Source organism: Gastrolobium bilobum, unplaced genomic scaffold, assembly GCF_033153095.1.
Source record: "Gastrolobium bilobum isolate Gb01-03AN ecotype WA unplaced genomic scaffold, APGP_CSIRO_Gbil_v1 utg75398, whole genome shotgun sequence".
NCBI classification, from domain to species: domain Eukaryota; kingdom Viridiplantae; phylum Streptophyta; class Magnoliopsida; order Fabales; family Fabaceae; genus Gastrolobium; species Gastrolobium bilobum.
The window spans coordinates 36,571-53,995 of NW_026899758.1; the positions used below are offsets into that span (position 1 = coordinate 36,571).

The window sequence follows — 17,425 nt, forward strand, 5'->3', positions numbered from 1 at the left end:
ATTGGATTCAAAAGTTATTTTTTTTTCTCTCTTTATTTAACTTTTCCTCTAATCCAATGGTAATTAAAGTGATAATGAAGTGGTAGTAAAAGAATCAGTAGTAAGAATATCCTAACCCTATATATATATATATATATATATATATATTTTGTAATAGCCCTATATTTTTTAGTAGATACTTGTTTTATATTATTTTATATTTTAGTAGATGAATATGTAATATAATCTGATGCACCACTAGGGTTAGCCTAGTGATGTTATGTGTGTGTTAAGAGTGTATGTAGTAGTGTAAGGTGTTGTGTTTTGTAACTTCTAAAAAAAAAAAGTAATATAATCTGATGATACAATGCCACTGCTACTATAAACCAAACATGATAGGATTGAAGCAAGCCACGATAGCAATGGCAGCACAACCGTGGCCACTAACACTAGCTCCCCCTTCACTTTCTTCTTCTTCTTCTTATTATTATCTTCCTACCTTCCAACATACCCACACATTCTTTAGCAATGGAGCAGCATTCACGAGGCTCCGCCATCGCCGAACCTCAACCACACTTTCCCTTGTTCCCTGCGTGGGGAAGAAGGAAGACACTGATCTTCGTATCTCCTCCCAGCTGGAACAACAACAGGACGATGAACCAACTCCTCAAGACCTTGAATACGTTGCACAAATCAAAAGGGTATCTCTGATTTTTTCAGGACATTGAATTTTTTTTTTCTACTTTTTTTTTTTTTTTTTTTTTATAAATTTTCTCCATTTTTCCTAATTGGATTTCCATGTCCACATGCAGGTTTTGGAGCTTCTCAAGATGAACCGGGACATGCTCTTCGGTGAGGTACTTCTACCTATTTCATTTTATTTGTTTTTAGAGCTATTTGTCATGTGTAAGCATTTGTTGTTAGTTATTTGGATAGCATGGTACTAAAATTGTGACGATTTCAGTATCGTTAAATTTTTTATTTTTAAGCTTCATCCTAAAAGAAATTATACAAATGTGAAAGGCGGTATTTTGGAATATTTGAGTAAAAGAGCTAAGATGAATAAGTGTAATTGGTTCTCTTTAACAGTCCTATTATGTATAGTTGTGCAATGCAGTGGAACTGTCGTGCGACCATTTCTGTATTTTAGAATTCAGTCAGATATGAGAGATGCAGAAATATTTATGATTCTTTTGGGTTCAGAATGGCCTAAAAATATGCATTAAAATTTTAGAAATAAGCTTGAGTTTCTACTTTTTACACCTATTTTTGCTTATTACAGCACTGCATCTTCCAATCATATTGTCTTTTCCCATGATGATCCAGTGGTTCTTTCTTTATCCTCTTTCTAGGTCAAATTAACCATAATGATTGAGGACCCTAGAGAAGAAGAGAGAAGAAGATTACTTGGCATTGAAGATCCTGATGCCCCAACAAGAGAGGATCTAGTTGCTGCTTTGGAAGAGGTAAATCATTCTTCTGTGACCATGATAATAAAAACTGTGCGTTAAAGTGTAAAAGCATTGACACTTTCTCTTATACCAAAAGCTTTAGAGTTTATTTAAATCATGTTTGGGTTGTACATCGAGTCATTTTTTAAGGTACATTTTTTTGGCTTTTGAAAACCTACTCAGATCAAATTTGTAAAGTCCATAATGTATTATGCATGTTATAAATGTGCGTAGGGTATTTATGTCCTCCATACTATATTGTTCTACAAGCATAATTTTCTTTCTTTGAGATAGAGATTTTCTCTCGAAGATCACTGTTTTTCTTTCTATTTTCTGATCCAGTTGTAGAATCTGTTGTGATTCAAAGGTTTCAGCCTTCAATGATGTAGAATCCATTGAGTAACATGGAAACAAAAGGTAAAGTTTTAATCCGTGTGCTTCAATAGCACAGAGGAGCGGCTCTATTTTATAGAGCAACTATAAAAATTACATAGGTCTAATATAATAATATAGGACTTCTTATGAACCTATTTTGAATACTTCTCACATTCTCAGTTAAGCTAAAGCTTTATGCTTGTTGCAAATAAACCTTTACAAAATAAAAATTAACCAAATACCATACTTGGGCTCCACAAACATGGTTGCAAAGTCAACTCATGCCAGAGATGTTGGAGGGACAAAAATTGCTTGAAAGACAACTCAACAAGATGACTGGAATGATCATTAGCCTAAAGAGCTAGTTGAAATATTGCGTTACCAAGTAAGAAGGGACTTCGTTAGAATGACCAACAGCAGAGACGTCCTTGCAAGCAAATATACATAGCTAGAACTTAAACTTATCCAAGTTCATCAAGAATAGCATTTGGAAGCTTGAAGCACACGAAAACACAGTATACTGATAGGAACATACTCATGAAGGTGTATGTAAATTGGATAATTGGGGATTATATTCTACCAATGAGGTGACATAACTAACTTTTGGAGGGAGAATAGAATATTCTAGGAGATTAGGCTTAGTATAAGATGGGAATAATGAAGTTGCCAAATAAGGAATTGGATAATTGGAATTGGGACCCTTGGGAGAGTGTGAAGCCTCTCGATTTGCTTCACAATAGTTATGTTATTTTCTACCATTGTTATTCATCTTTTCTTGTCATTCTAATTTATGTAATTTCCTTCTTATCGGTAGTATAATTTCCTTCCATTGGGTTTTCCAGGCCAAGAACTTGTGTTTTGTTATTTTTTTACTAATTCTAGAGTTTGGTTCATATCAATTGGTATCAAAGCTCTGATCTAGGAGCTGTGGTATCAGTTAAAAAAAAAAACATCAACGATGATTCTAGAATTTTATGGAGACAGAGATGACGCTTGGGTATGGCTAAATGATTTGGAACAATCTTTCCGAGCAAAGAGAATCATTGAAGATGAAAAGTTGATAGAGGCTGAGAGAGGGCTTAGAGGATGATGGGCTAGGATTAGTGGGCCCAAGTTTAGCAATGCAAAATTAGTTAGTGAATTAGCTAGTTTGTTAGGGAAACTATTCTAGAATATTCCTAAATAATAGGATATAAGGATGGGGTGTGAGAGTGTGAGGTATTCAGAATATTTGGAGTGGGGTTTTGGGAAAGGATCTCTTGGGATCTCTTTGGCCTAGGTATTTGGCTTTAGAGTGAGTGAGGTCTTTTAGTGTGTATTTTCTGTATTACCTTTATATTTTCTGCAATTTCAGATTTATAAAAAAGGGGTTCCATCAGAGGATCTGCACTTAGATGGTATAAATGCTAGTGTTGGCTCAATCCTAAAGCAAGTTGGTGGAATTTTACGAAGGGATTTTTATAGAAATATCTATCTAAGATTTGTTTATTAGATGATGATGCAGAATTGGATGCCACAAAATCAGGACCTGAATTGCAAACTGAATCGGTGTTGGTGAAGTCAGATGCAATGAAAGGAGAGAAAAAGATGGAAATCATGGAGAGAGAGATTATGAAGGAGAAGCGCTTGTGGTTGATGAAAAGGAAGATGAAATGAAGAAAGTTGAGATTCCGGAAAGCTTGCACGCAAGAGTTCAGATTGCAAAAATCATAAACAAAGACCCAGGGGAGTTTGAGATTGAGGAATTTTTTCCATGTGCGCAAGTGTCGGCATCGCCCTAGCCATCGGAAGTGGTCTACCCACCTCCATCCCCAGAGTCGCCTGTCTTGAACAATCATAAGAGGGAGAAATTATTGATGAGCAGCTATGGAGGACAGCGACTGTGATGGCGTGAGAAGATGAAAGAGGAGCAAATTAGGTCAAAGGGTGAACTACATGAATTGGGTCAAGCGGTTGACCTAATAGGTCATGCCCAAATTACTTTTAAGACATTCCTAGCCCAACATAATGATATGGATCTTTTAATGGGTTCTTATCAAATCGCTCTCCATACAACCCAACATAGGGATATGGGTCTCTTATATTCTATTTAGTGTGAAGTTAGGTATTGCGAAACCATGATACGACTAGACTTAATTAAATCCAAGATGCCTAGCACCAGTCCATCAACTCGAGACAATGTCAGCCTACTTGAAATTTTTGAAATTTCCATTGAGGGCGTACTAACTCCAGTCGACCAATTCACAATTGTGGCCGGGTACTCAATAGTGGTGGAGAAGGGAATTTTCATTTATTGCCGTGCAAGGAATAAAAAATTTGATCGAGGCTCCGTGGCCAATCCTAATCTAGTGGGAGTTGCAGAGGAGTCATGGGATCCTGGGGGACATTATCATTCTTCAGGGACTTGTGGGTTTCTGCAATTCAAGCAATGGGATCCTGGTGGGAGGTTCTTGCAGTCTCAACCTCAACCTTGAGGACAAGGTGAGTGTTTTGGGGAGGAGATTGATAGGAACATACTCATGAAGGTGTATGTAAGGAGGATAGTAGGGGATTATATTCTACCAATGAGGTGGCATAACTAACTTTTGGAGGGAGAATAGAATATTCTATGAGATTAGGCTTAGTAAGGGAATAATGAAGCTGCTGAATAAGGAATTGGATAATTGGAATTGGGACCCTTGGGAGAGTGTGAAGCCTCTCAAATTGCTTCACAATAGTTATGTTATTTTCTACCATTGTTATTCATTGTCATTCTAATTTTTGTAATTTCCTTCTTATCAGTAGTATAATTTCCTTCCGTTGTAATCTTCTGTTTTTTCAATACATATATCAGAAAATTTGGGTTTTCCAGGTCAAGAACTTGTGTTTTGTTATTCTTTTACTGATTCTGGAGGTTGTTCTTATCAGAGACCCAATCAAAGCATATCTTAGACAAAGTCTGATGGGGCCATGCAACAGCTAGGGCGATCCAATGGGGCCAGACAACAACTTGGACAGTTTGACTGGACTAGAGTGCAACTTCCAAATTTCTCTCCCTCAATGCTATGTTGAGGTTAGAAAAGAGATAAACAACATAACGAAGGGTCGAATCCGACAAGATAAGAGTGTGGGATCTAACGTTCTTCATACAATATGTAGAATTGACATTATTACTGAAAATTTGTACCCCAGGCTTCAGAATATCCTTTATAGAGACCTAAGAACCATAATTTGCCTTGGGTCATATCGAATAAGAAAAATACATGCATACCTTGTAGTGAAAGGAAGGAAAAAAATATTTGTGAGGGTGAATCAGAAGGCTTCTAAGATTTGGTGGAAGAAACTGATGAGAGAAGGTTGATGGAAAGTAATTAACATAGAATTTCGAATTTTAGAGAACTTGGTAGAAAAAAAGAGAAACGAGGATGATACCTCTCTGATACCATGTTGAATGACATGGAAACAAAAGGCAATGTTTAAATCCGTGTGTTTCAATAGCACAGGGAAGGCTCTATTATATAGAGCGACTATTAAGATTAATACAACGATCTGGGACTTCTTATTAGTCTATTTTCAATACTTCTAGCAAAATCCTTATAAAGTCTTGGGGTTGAGGCAATGAGCTTCTGTGCAAGATTATGGAGAACAATTCAAGCTCTATGTCAATCCCTTGAGTGATACAGACCCTAAGTACCTCAAGGGAATATTCCTGAATGGTGCTGATGCAAGAGATCTGGGCAGAATTGAGATTGCACCTAGTTAGATCTTTGCCGATAATGATGGATTATGCTTAGCAGATCAATGAGAAGAATCAAGTACTAAGCAAGGAATGAGAAATTTTGGGCAATGAGCAAGGGCTGCATACAGAAGTAACTCATTGTCCAAAACAATAATGTATGAAGCTGGCTCTCGGCTACATGCACTGACTAACCCACAAGATGGATTTCTCAACCAGTAGACAAATGGTAATTTCGAAAGCCCAGGAGGGGGAGGGGTTTCGAGAAACTTTTTGAAGCAGACTTACAATAGAAGATCAAGAAGGGGCTGTGTTTTAGATGTGAAAAGAAATATAGCTTGGATCATGTGTGCCAAAACCAACAATTTGCAGCAATGTTACTTGAGGAAAATTTGGCAGGGGAGAAGGTTGGGCTGATGGGATAGGATAGGCCGCTGAATTTCACCTTGAGGACAAGTTGTATCTTTTGGGCAGGGAGTATTGTTAGAACTTTGCGTAAGTCTGTTTAACAGATAGTTAGGAGTCACATGGGTAAATACAAATAAAAGATGCGAAGGGGAGTCAGTTATGATAGTGGGGATTAGTGCGTTGTATCTTCATTCTTTCATCTCAGTGCACACTGTTTTTCTTTCTATATTCTGATCCAGTTCTATCATAGGGTTTGTTACCTTTGTAAGAAGTTGGGCATAATTATCATCTAAGGATCCAATTGAGGGGGAGCGTTGAGTGTTAAGTGGCATTATGAACATGATTAATGTGCGGAGAGGGTATCTTTTTTTGTCCTCTGTACTATATTATACTACATTATTGTACAGCTAGCCTAATATACCGAGTAATAAATATAGAGACCTCCACTTACTTTGGATACAAATAGTTTTCCCAATCATCTCTCTATTTTACAAAACCCAACTTGACAAAATAACTTAAAGGAAACCTAAAATTATTTTTGTAAAATACCAATTCAACCCTAAAGTTTAAGCTGTTAGGTGAAGGTCATATTAATAGTTTTATATTCTAAAGGCTCTGATTTCAGGTAAAACTATCAATTAAACCCAATAGCTTAAGCTATTGAGTGAAGGCCATATTAATGATTTTATATTATATTTCTCTAATAATTTGTTTTGTCCATTTTTTCCTTTACTGTTCACGACCATGCTCCTCTTTGAAGAGACAACTGTTTTGTCTGCCATAACTCTTAACTCCTCCAGAACTGCACTATAGACTGTATTTCTGTTATCATCAATGCAAAAGTAACTTCCTGCTAGTTACATTAACTCTGTTAAGCTCGACTGGTAACTTCTAGCTGCCCTGTTACATGTTTCTATGACAAAAAGGTTAAGAATCAGAGGGTAGTCAGCAATTTATTGTCTGAAATGCTATCTTGTGTAATTGTGTTATTGAACCTTGGCCTTTAAACTCAATATGTGGTCAACTGCTGATTTCAGATATTTTTTTTTTTGACTTTGGATGTACTAGGTGAATGAGGGGAAAATTCCGAAGAATAAAGTTGCTCTCCAGATGCTTGCAGAGGAATTGGCTTCATGGCCTAATTTAGAGGTATGATTCAATTTAAGCATGTGATGATCTCTGGTTTAACATGCATGATGTCTAGAAAATGTGTGTGAGGTTGTCGATTGGTTTGTGTTTATACAGTTTGGGCTTTACTCTGCCGCAGCTTCCTTCTGTTGTTTTATGGTGGTTTTATTTTCCCACGGACCTGTGAAATGAATCAAACCAGTAATTGTATTTTAAGATTGGAATTGAGCACTAACCAAATGAAATTATTTTGAGATACTACCTCTGGTTCTATGTATTGCTTCATAATCACTTGCTGTGGTGCTACATAACATATTTATCAATTTTAGTAGTTACCGTATTTGAGAATCTTGGTTGTAATAGGAAAATTGTTGTCACTCTTTGCATTTTGGTTATAGCAAAACACCGATATTGAAATTTTAAGGTAGTCATGCAAATTCACTGATGAAAGTGGAGAATTTACAAATGAGAGTTCAAAACTGAGTGAAGTTAATAAGGATTTACACTTGAAGGCTTGCAGAATCCCAAACCTCATGCGTTTAAAATTTATTCTCTCTTCTCCTTGCATCATTCTTGTCCTAGCCATTTAAATTGCTTTGATTTGTTGCTGCCTAAAAATTCTATTTTTAACATAGACATTGATTCAGTCAACTTTTTGCTGTCTAGAAATTCTATTTTTAACATAGACATTGATTCAGTCAACTTTTCTGCTTCTTAATCTTCTCAATAATAAATCAATCTCTGAAATTAAAAACATTTGTCTTCAATCCTAAACCTTGAAATCTTCAACTTCAGATCTCGTAATCCTACCACAAAAATTTACTACTGAATTTGATCTTGTGCTGTTTCAAATCTGTTTAATTTTGATCCTACACAATGAAAAAAAATTCACACTAGCATCGCACATCCTTAAAGAGTTTTGAGTTTTCAAGCAGTTGTTGTTATAATTAAACTGATTTAAATATTTAAGAATGTGTCAATATAATATTTTTTGATATTGTGAAAACTGTTACCCTGATGGTGGATCAAAATTAAATACATAAAATATATAGGGAGAATAATATAGAAGGACCTGGAAGTTACAATTACTATGTAGAATGCCCATTGTTTAGCACAAGAACTAAACTACTTGTTTTAATCATTGAAATATTTTGAATCCCTGAATTGTTTCATCTGTTTGTAAAAGATTAATTTCCCAGTATCTAAATATGATAAATCTCATTCGCCTTGTTATAATATCTAGAAGATATCGTATAATATTATTATAATCGAAGTTTGGGTAATTATGTTCCTAACAAGACCACACAAGAATTCTATACATATAATAATGAGATAGATAGGCTTGGGCCCTATTTACATGATGTGGTACAATGATATATCGATTTGTAGATATGTGCAGTGTTGCCTAATTTTCACAAGTTAACTTCATTGGCTAACACCTGCATATATTTAATTCCTTGAGCAGCTGCATCAGCCAAATAAGTTCACAAGTTGCAACTCCTACGATACTCAGCTTTTGCACTTGATCTAGCCACCATTGTTTGCTATTCATAGTAGTTAATTACGTTGCAATAGCGCCGCGAGCCGCGTCATATGGGCGTTGCAGTGCCTTGCTGTAAGAAACTGCGCTGCGCTGCACCGGAACGCAATAGCGGCCATTGTGCTCGCATTTGGGCCATATTGCTATCATAAGGCAAAATATCAATTTTGTCCTAAATTTAAATGTGTAAAAGAAAATTTTTAAGGGTTTTTTAGTCTATCTGCATCTCTCTCTGACACTTTTGCTATCTTCTGCCTTTAAAAAATGTTTCTTTTTGTCATATTTCTGTCATACATCTATTCCCGCTATAGCGTTTTTTGGGGTTGGCCTTGACATGCCACAATCCGCATTTGATAACTCTATTGCTATTTACACTTTCATGAAATTAAGTTACCTCGAAAAATGACACAATAACTTGATGTAGAGCATCTATCCGAGGGAGTGCTCAATCAGCATCAATGTAAATGCAAATTTCTACATGCCCCTTATTTTAATATAAGTCAGGAGCTCCTTTCATGCATGTATTGGAGAATCCTGATAGTTGCATCCCGATGAAAGTCACATAGGAAATCAAGAAATTGACTCAGTGCGCTCAGTGCAAAGGGAATTTCTTGTCTTGTTACAGTAAGATAGTTTAACTTTCCAATCAACTTTCAGTAATGACTAGGGTTTATAAGTGCCCTATCCTAGAAGAAGTTTGATATTGGGATCCATCGGTGTTTTAATAGTTTTACATCGTAATATGCTAGTTTTCTCCAAAATATCCAAGGCATGCTTTCTATAAGAGATGAAAATGCCTTGTCTAGATTGTGCCATATCAAAACCTAAGAAATAGTGTAGCTTGCCAAGATCTTTAGCCTGAAAACTGACTGAACATGTGTTGTTTTAGTTTTTTATTTCGAACTCGATCACTTCCACTAATGACAATATCATCCACATAGATAAGAAGATAAATGCACTGTCCAGAAGAATTATGTTGATAGAAGATAGAATGATCAGATTCACTACAACTTAAATCAAATGCTTGAACAGCTGAACAGAAACAGTGAAACCAAGCTTGTGATGATTACACACCCAAGTGCTCTCCTCCCAAACAACAAAATCGGGTAGTTGCTTTGTGTAAACCTCCTGATACAAATCACTGTATAAAAAGGAATTAGTAATGTTTGGTTGATGTGGGGGCCAGTAACGAATAATAGCCAAGGCTAGGAATAGTCAAACAAATCCCATTCTAGTGACTAGAGAGAGTGTTCCCATAATCCAGGCCAAATATGTAAGTATAACATTTGGTAACCAAATGAGCTTTGGGGCTATCAATAATACCATTAGGATCAACCTTAACCAAAAATACCCGTTGACGATCAACAATGGATTTTCCTACAAGTCTAGGTGTAGGAACAAGGTCCTGGGTGCCATTAAAATGTAAGACAAACATCTCATCAATCATTGCTTGGCAGCATCCTTGATGTGATAGCTCTTCACTTGTAGTTTTAGGGATAGATATAGAGGAAAGACTAGATATAAATGTAAAATATTGTAGAGTAAATACCCTTTTTGGTCCCTAACAAAAAACACAGTCCCCACTTTAGTCCCTTACCAAAAAAATATTAGTCAGTTGGTCCCTAACAAATTCAAAATAGACCCATTTAGTTGAAATCGTGGTCCCTCACAATTTCAAAAAAGACCCATATTTGTCCCTCAAAAGGACTAAAATGGGCCCACTTTATATTTGTTAGGGACCAACTGACTAATTTTTTTTTTGTAAAAAGCTAAAGTGGGGACCGTGTTTTTTATTAGGGACTCGAAAGGGTATTTACTCAATATTGTAAAGAAATCCGATCATAACTCATAAAAGCATAAAGTGGATGAGGGTTATGTGTGAATCGGTTACCTTTGGAAAGAGGAATAGACAAACTCTCTAATGCAAGAGCTGGGACAGAGGGAACAACCAGTGAAGGCACTCATGAACTTCCACTTAATAGTATAAGCTTTGAGGAGTTTTCATCTTTTATTTAGTGACAGAGCCTCTTTGACACCAAGTGGAACACTGATACAGTCCGGCAAGTGTACCGATCGTTCAAGTAATAAAGTGATAAGTAAGTTATCGTCTCCACAGGGATTGTGAGCGAATATCTTATAAACGTCCTCTCAAGATATAAAACCCAAGTGATTTGAAGAACAATAGAAATTAAAGACAAAGACGTATTTTTGGATTTTAAAAATAAGAGAATGATGCAAAATGACTTGGATAAAAATATGAGAGATATTGCAGGTAAGTACACTCGCCCTATGATCCCCTCTTTTCACTACGGATTGATTCACATTGCTCAATTAAAATAAACAATCAAACAATTTATCATCCAAACAATTATTAGCTAAACCCCAATTCCTTGCAAATTTAGCCCTTTAATCACAATTAAAACCCCAATTCCTTGCAATGTTTCAATTGAGATCAAGCATTACACAGATAAATTAAACGTTTGTAATCAAGAACACGTCTATTCCTAGCACGCATGTTAATTATTATCCTACCCCCTTTTTGGACCAAAACCCCAATATTCCTATCTAGGGTTCTAACCCTCAGATTATCATTCACTACTAAACTGATCAGATTTAATATAAACGATAAGCAATACGCACAGAGTAGGCATAAATCAATTAAATTAAAGAGCGAAAAGTAAACCAATCCATAACTAAACAAAAGGTTCACATAGGGTTTGTGACCTTACCCACAATGAAGGAAAACTAGCCAAACATAATCATGGCTAAAACTAATCCAATATTCAAAAGCATAAAATTACAGAGAAAAGAGAAGAAGAAGAACTGTAGAAGAATCCTCCTGAGCTCTGCCGTCGGTCTCCTTCTGAAGAAATCGGTCGGAATCCCTAATTCTGTCAAAAGGATCCTATTTATAGGACTTTTTTCCTTCTTCCAAAAATACCCTCATAGCATAACGGTACAATTTCCCGCAACCCGGCGCCAGTTGGCGCCGGTGTGGCGCTACTTCGCGCGGAGTTGCTGCCTCGAATACCAAAAGTCGGACCTGATTGCGTGGACCGGCGCCAACTGGCGCCACCCTTTGTATTGCTGGGCGCCAATTGGCGCCATTTACTTGTCTTTGGGCGCCACTTGGCGCCATTTACTTACTTTTGGGCGCCTAGTGGCGCCATAATGTAGGTGCTTAATATGTGTGGCGCTAGTTTGCGCCAATCTGGCGCCAACTAGCGCCAATTCTCTGGTATTTGGCCTGCGCTGCACCCGGTGAAATTTCCTATGTGTGGAGTCGCGTCAACAGGCTTTCTGTAATTTGTAATTCTCACTCCTCTTTTTCCTGTAAAAACACAACCAAAAGGTAAATATTATTGATATAGAAAGAATCAATATAAATAGCAAATATGCATTTAAATTGCTCTCTTATGACCCAATTCTTATCAATTTTAACTTGGAAAAACCACACTTGCCAGAGGCACATCAAACACCTCCAAATTTATAACAATTTTTAACAATAATAAAATATTCCTATAATAGAGATATTGTAATAAAAAATAACATTTAAATTATTTAATAAGATTATATAAATATTGCGGAAGCTAAATTAAAATCAATTTGGGGAAATGTTACCGCCACACCTGTAACAGGGACAAGTGCAAGGCTAACTAAAAGAAAATCTTATTCCCAAATATATATATATATATATATATATATATATATATATATATATATTCAATGTAAATATTTAAAAATTTAAAATATAAATTAAGAATCTAAATATATCTAATACATTTGTAAATCCTAAGCCTAGTTTGAAAAGTTTGAGACGTTATCCTCATTGCTCACTGCCAGCCCCAAACTTTGCAACCTGCTTCACTGAAACTCCGCTCCCCCGAAGGATCATTGCAGCACAAAGGCAAAGACAAACAATAAGAAAAAGCTGGTAATCCCAATCTAGAACACAACGAAGATAGTCATAAGTAAATCAATAATTATAATCAACTCAAAATCAATCAAGGTATTTTATTTAGAATAATTATATCTCAATAAATCAGCATAATCAACTCAATGATATTTTAATAAGGATAATCATCAACTAACATATTTAGCACAACATTAATAACAATATTACATAGATGATAATAATCACAACTCAAATATTTATCATAATCAAATCAAGTATCAAATTCTATTATTAATCATGTTTAAGCTCATTTAGTGTATTTAGTGATAAGAGAACCATGGTAAACCCGGGAGTCTTTGTTGCCAGCCTACCCACGTGACCCGGGAGACCCTGTTGCCAGTCACGTATAATCAAAATTGGCCATCATCAAAATATCAAATCCTAATTTGCACACCTCTTCACAAAGTTGCTACTAGTACCCTGGGAAACCCTGTTGCCAGACACCACTTTGGGAAGAACGGAAACATCATTGTCGCATCATGTATTATCAAAGGCATAAAGCCCAAATGTTGTGTTCATCACTTTAGGAGGTACCATCCCAAAGCTATCATCCCACTAATTAATTACAATCACACACAATCATCAAAATTCAATCATGTCACAATTATCATATTTGAAAACTTCTTTGAATATTATATTTTCTATATCAATTGCTCAAGGGCATCATAATTGTTCAATTATCTATAATTTTCCAACTTCTATCAAAAACTAAGGTCCAAATCATATCAATTATCCATCATCATAATTTTCCAACATCTATCATATCAATTATCCTTCATCATAGTTTTTCCAATTTATTCAAGAATATCATAACTCAAATATCCAACATCTATTTCAGAAAGCCCAAATCCACTCATCATATTTCCAAGGTAGCAAAATCGTAATTTCCACAATTATTCAATAGGATCCATATCACACATATATGGCACATAATTAATCTTCCGAAAGATACCATAATCATAATTTTAAAAAATTTGAATTATTCCCTTAAAATAATTACATAACTAATCCCATTATTTTCTATTGTTTAGAACCCAATAAAGTTCCCAATAATATAATTCATAGTTATCAAATGCGGATTGCGGCATGTCGCGGCCAACCCCGAAAAACGCTATAGCGTTATAGCGAGTCGTGGTTGCGAAAATAGCGGAATAGCTATATGATAGAAATAATGACAAAAAGAAACATTTTTTAAAGACAGAGATAGCAGAAGTGACAGAGAGAGACATGGATAGACTAAAAAACCCTTAAATTTTTTATGTTACACATTTAAATTTAGGACAAAATTAACAGTTTGCCTTATGACAACAATATGGCCGCAAATGCAATGGCAATGGTCACTATTGCGTTCCGGTGCAGCGCGGAGCGGTTTCTTGCGGCGAGGCACCGCAACGCCCATACGGCGCGGCTCGCGGCGCAATGAACTACTATGATATAATTAACCTAAAAATTATACCCAATAAGTTCCCAAATAATATAATAAATTTATAAATAACCCCATTATTTTCTAGGGGTCAAAACCCAATAAAGTTCCAAAATAATAATTTTATAAATAATTAAACATCAGGGATTAGGATAAATTTTTATATAAAACAAAATTATAGTGCTCTAAGTATTAGGATTACAAACAAAACTCAAACAAAACTCATACAAAAGATAACCTACAAATATATAGGGATTATGGTTACATATAAAAAATTTCATATATATAAAATAACCTAAGAGAAGCAAGGAATTCCAAATTTTATATACACAAATATCCTAAGAGAACATAGGGATTAAGATTACCTATAAGGATTACACCCAATAAAATTTCATAGACAACAAACCTGCAACCACCTAGGGATTAGGATTACCTGGTGATTTGAGTAGAGAAGCGGTTGATAACCAAAGAAAAATAATGATTTGAGCAGAGAAGTGATTGATAACAAAAGGAAAATAATAAAATAAAAATAAATAAAATGAAATAAAATATTGAAATAAGAAGAGAGAGTAGCAGAGGAGAAGAGGAGAAACACTGAGAATTGGTTAGGGTTAGGCTAGGTCTCTATTTATAGCTAAAGTTTAGTGCTCAGACATGGGCTGGGCTTTGTACAATTATTTTTCTTTTCTTTTTAATTTTCTTATGGCTCAGAATATCGCTGACTTATCATATCTAATCAAATAAAGATTGTTAACTCATCCTAATTCAATCACATTACCAATCAAACATTAATGCATAATCATCAATCAATGAATAATTTAATTAATCACAATTTATTATTAGTCCTAATAATATATATATATATATATTATTATTACTAATTTATAATTTATTATTATTATTATTAATATAAATTACCATCATTTTTCTGGAATATTACACCAAGTGGGTAGGAGTTCGATTCCTGTTACTCTCGTTCTTTAAAATAACAAAAAAGAATTTCGACATAGATAGAGTTGGTTTGTGCATTGTCTATGCTTTAGGCTCAACGGGCTCTTCCTTGAGAGGGTGAGTGAACATATACTGGTTGTTAAGGGAATTGTACTCACCAAGGTATATGCTATCCAGGGATGCAGAAATTTTTTAACTTTTACCACCTTTAATATTAAACCAGAATATGAGCCCAAATTAGGATCTGGGATGAACCTTGAGCTAATAACAATATGATATGAAGATACGTACTTGGATATATCACTAATAAGAGAAAGAAAACTAGCTGCTCCCTTTCTTATTATATAAATTTGTTTGGAAGGAAGGGCATTGTAATAGTTTCGATGGTGGCAACGGCAAGGAGTGTGGTGATTTGGTTGGTGCTCTGACATGGACTGTTGGGAATTCTCAGGGGAAGTTCTAATGGGTCAAAGCAAAGGAGCTCAGTCATGGAATACAAAGATTGTGACTGCTTTTAGCTCCTTCATTTTTCATATGAAGATTTTATGCCTGGGTATGGGGTAGGGTGGGGGGTTCATGAAGGATAAGATTAGAGGTGAGGTGAGGATGATGATCTTGAGTGACCTTCACACGCTCATGGCATTACCACAGATGGTGGAAAATAGAAATCGGGCTTTAGGTCGTTCAAGTGGGTATCCAGCCTGCGGGTATGGACCTAATTTTCAGATACCTGCTTGGGCTAACAGAGCAGTTGGGGTTTAATACCATACTGAGGGAACCAGAGAAGAACAGAATCAGCGGAAGGAAGGAGAGAGTGGAGAAGAAAGTGGTGAGGCTAGTTTTGGGTTGGAACATCCCTATTTGCTGCACTGATTATGGGAAATAGTGGTGACCTTTCTAAGAAGTTTTGGAGTACAAAGTATCCGAACCTGACCCCTTTCATATTCAAAATTGGCCAAGGTTCAATTATCAAAGGATGTGTGTTATTGTATTCTGCATTATGGCCAAAAATGCCAAACAAAACCGAACATTAAAAGAAAAGGGAGGCACAAGGTTCACTGGAACCCAATGACAGTTCTTCAGCTTCAAGCATAACTTGGTCAAGATGAATCTTTTAAAGGGGAATATTGTTAGGCCTCATACAGTTATGTTAGAAAATAACATAAACTATTAACAAGGCCTTCACCCAACACCTTAAGGTTTTGGGTTGAAGTGGTTCTTTACATAGTATCAGAGTTTCAGTGACCATAAGGTCACTAGTTCGATCCTCACTGCCTCCCTCCCACTTTCAAGTGGAATTAAATAAGCACAAGGTAAAACCAAAAAAATTGGGCTTCTGCAATATCCACGCTTCAAGCCCAAAGGGCTCTTGCATGAGGAGGTATGTTAGAGAATAATATAAACCATTAATAAGGCCTTCACCCAACACCTTAATGTTTTGGGTTGAAGTGGTTCTTTACAGGTTATCTAAGGAAGCAAGAATTAGGTCGCAAAGGGCCCCGATGGGAATTTAAGGTGTAACCACCTACACACGTGGCAGGTAGGGCTGAGGGAGGTGGGAAGTGTGGTGTGAAATATGCCAGTGGAAATATAAAAAAGGCAGCAAGTGTGAGAGAGAGAGAGAAAGGGGCAGGCAGTTATTCAGTAAGGAATTGGGGCCTTAGGGCGGGGGAAGCAGACCCTCGAGGCTCTACAATATTTCTATCTTTTGTTTTCTACTTTTCAGTGTAAATCAGGACAGAAGCTCCCTGTTTTCCTTTAATCTTGAGAGGCACTTCTAAATCATTAGTAACTCTTGAAAAATTTCTCCATTTCCTCCACCGTGCTTGAATCCTATTTAAAATTTGAATACATTGTTGTTTAGGAATTTTTATCGTGTCTCTTCTATCTTTTTGGTCGGACATGACTATTTTAACGATGATAGAATCTTTCCTGTTCATTCATTTCTGTTCCTTTTCAGTCGTGAACCACCAAATCCTCTTGCAAACGAAATGGACATAGAAAATTGGATGTATTAATCTCCGTGTTGATGTTAATTACTCTTTGTAACAAGTCCATTCGTTACAATAGCATGCTTGAACTTCCCTTTGCAGAAGGTGAGTGTTTGTTATATTTTTGACTTGCAGTTCCTAGCTTAATCTTGAATACCACTTACTGGTCAATTGCCATGGAGTACTGGGCCACCTTTGTGAACAATTTCAAAACTAATTTTGATATAGTTAACAAATGCTTGCTGTCTAGTCACTTCTCTTTAATATGTGGGACCCATCTGATTTTTGTGGTGGAATAACAATGAAGACCTCAAAGTTTGTCACCTTTTTCAGAATTAATTGTGTATTACCTTTCATTCATTTGCTCATATAATATAATTATTGTATTAGTACCATCATATATATGCATTTGCTGATTATGAAAATACTTTTTCCTTCAAAATGAATGCTCAATCAATTGCTGCTATTTCTTTTTTTCTTTTTTCTTTTTTGTTTAAAAAAATGGACAG

At 35.8% G+C, this 17,425-nt stretch overlaps 1 protein-coding gene across 2 annotated transcripts in view; it reads left to right on the forward strand.

The window, feature by feature from the left end:
* The first annotated feature begins 372 nt into the window (after positions 1-372).
* Positions 373-17,425, forward strand: part of LOC133293242 (ycf3-interacting protein 1, chloroplastic) — a 32,760-nt gene continuing 15,707 nt past the window's right edge. For both annotated transcript variants that reach the window (XM_061491781.1, XM_061491782.1), the window contains exons 1-4: positions 373-680; positions 792-836; positions 1,332-1,445; positions 6,997-7,077. In XM_061491781.1, coding sequence (XP_061347765.1) covers positions 402-680; positions 792-836; positions 1,332-1,445; positions 6,997-7,077 — 519 coding nt within the window. In that variant the 5' untranslated portion in view covers positions 373-401. The remainder of the gene's footprint in view (positions 681-791; positions 837-1,331; positions 1,446-6,996; positions 7,078-17,425) is intronic.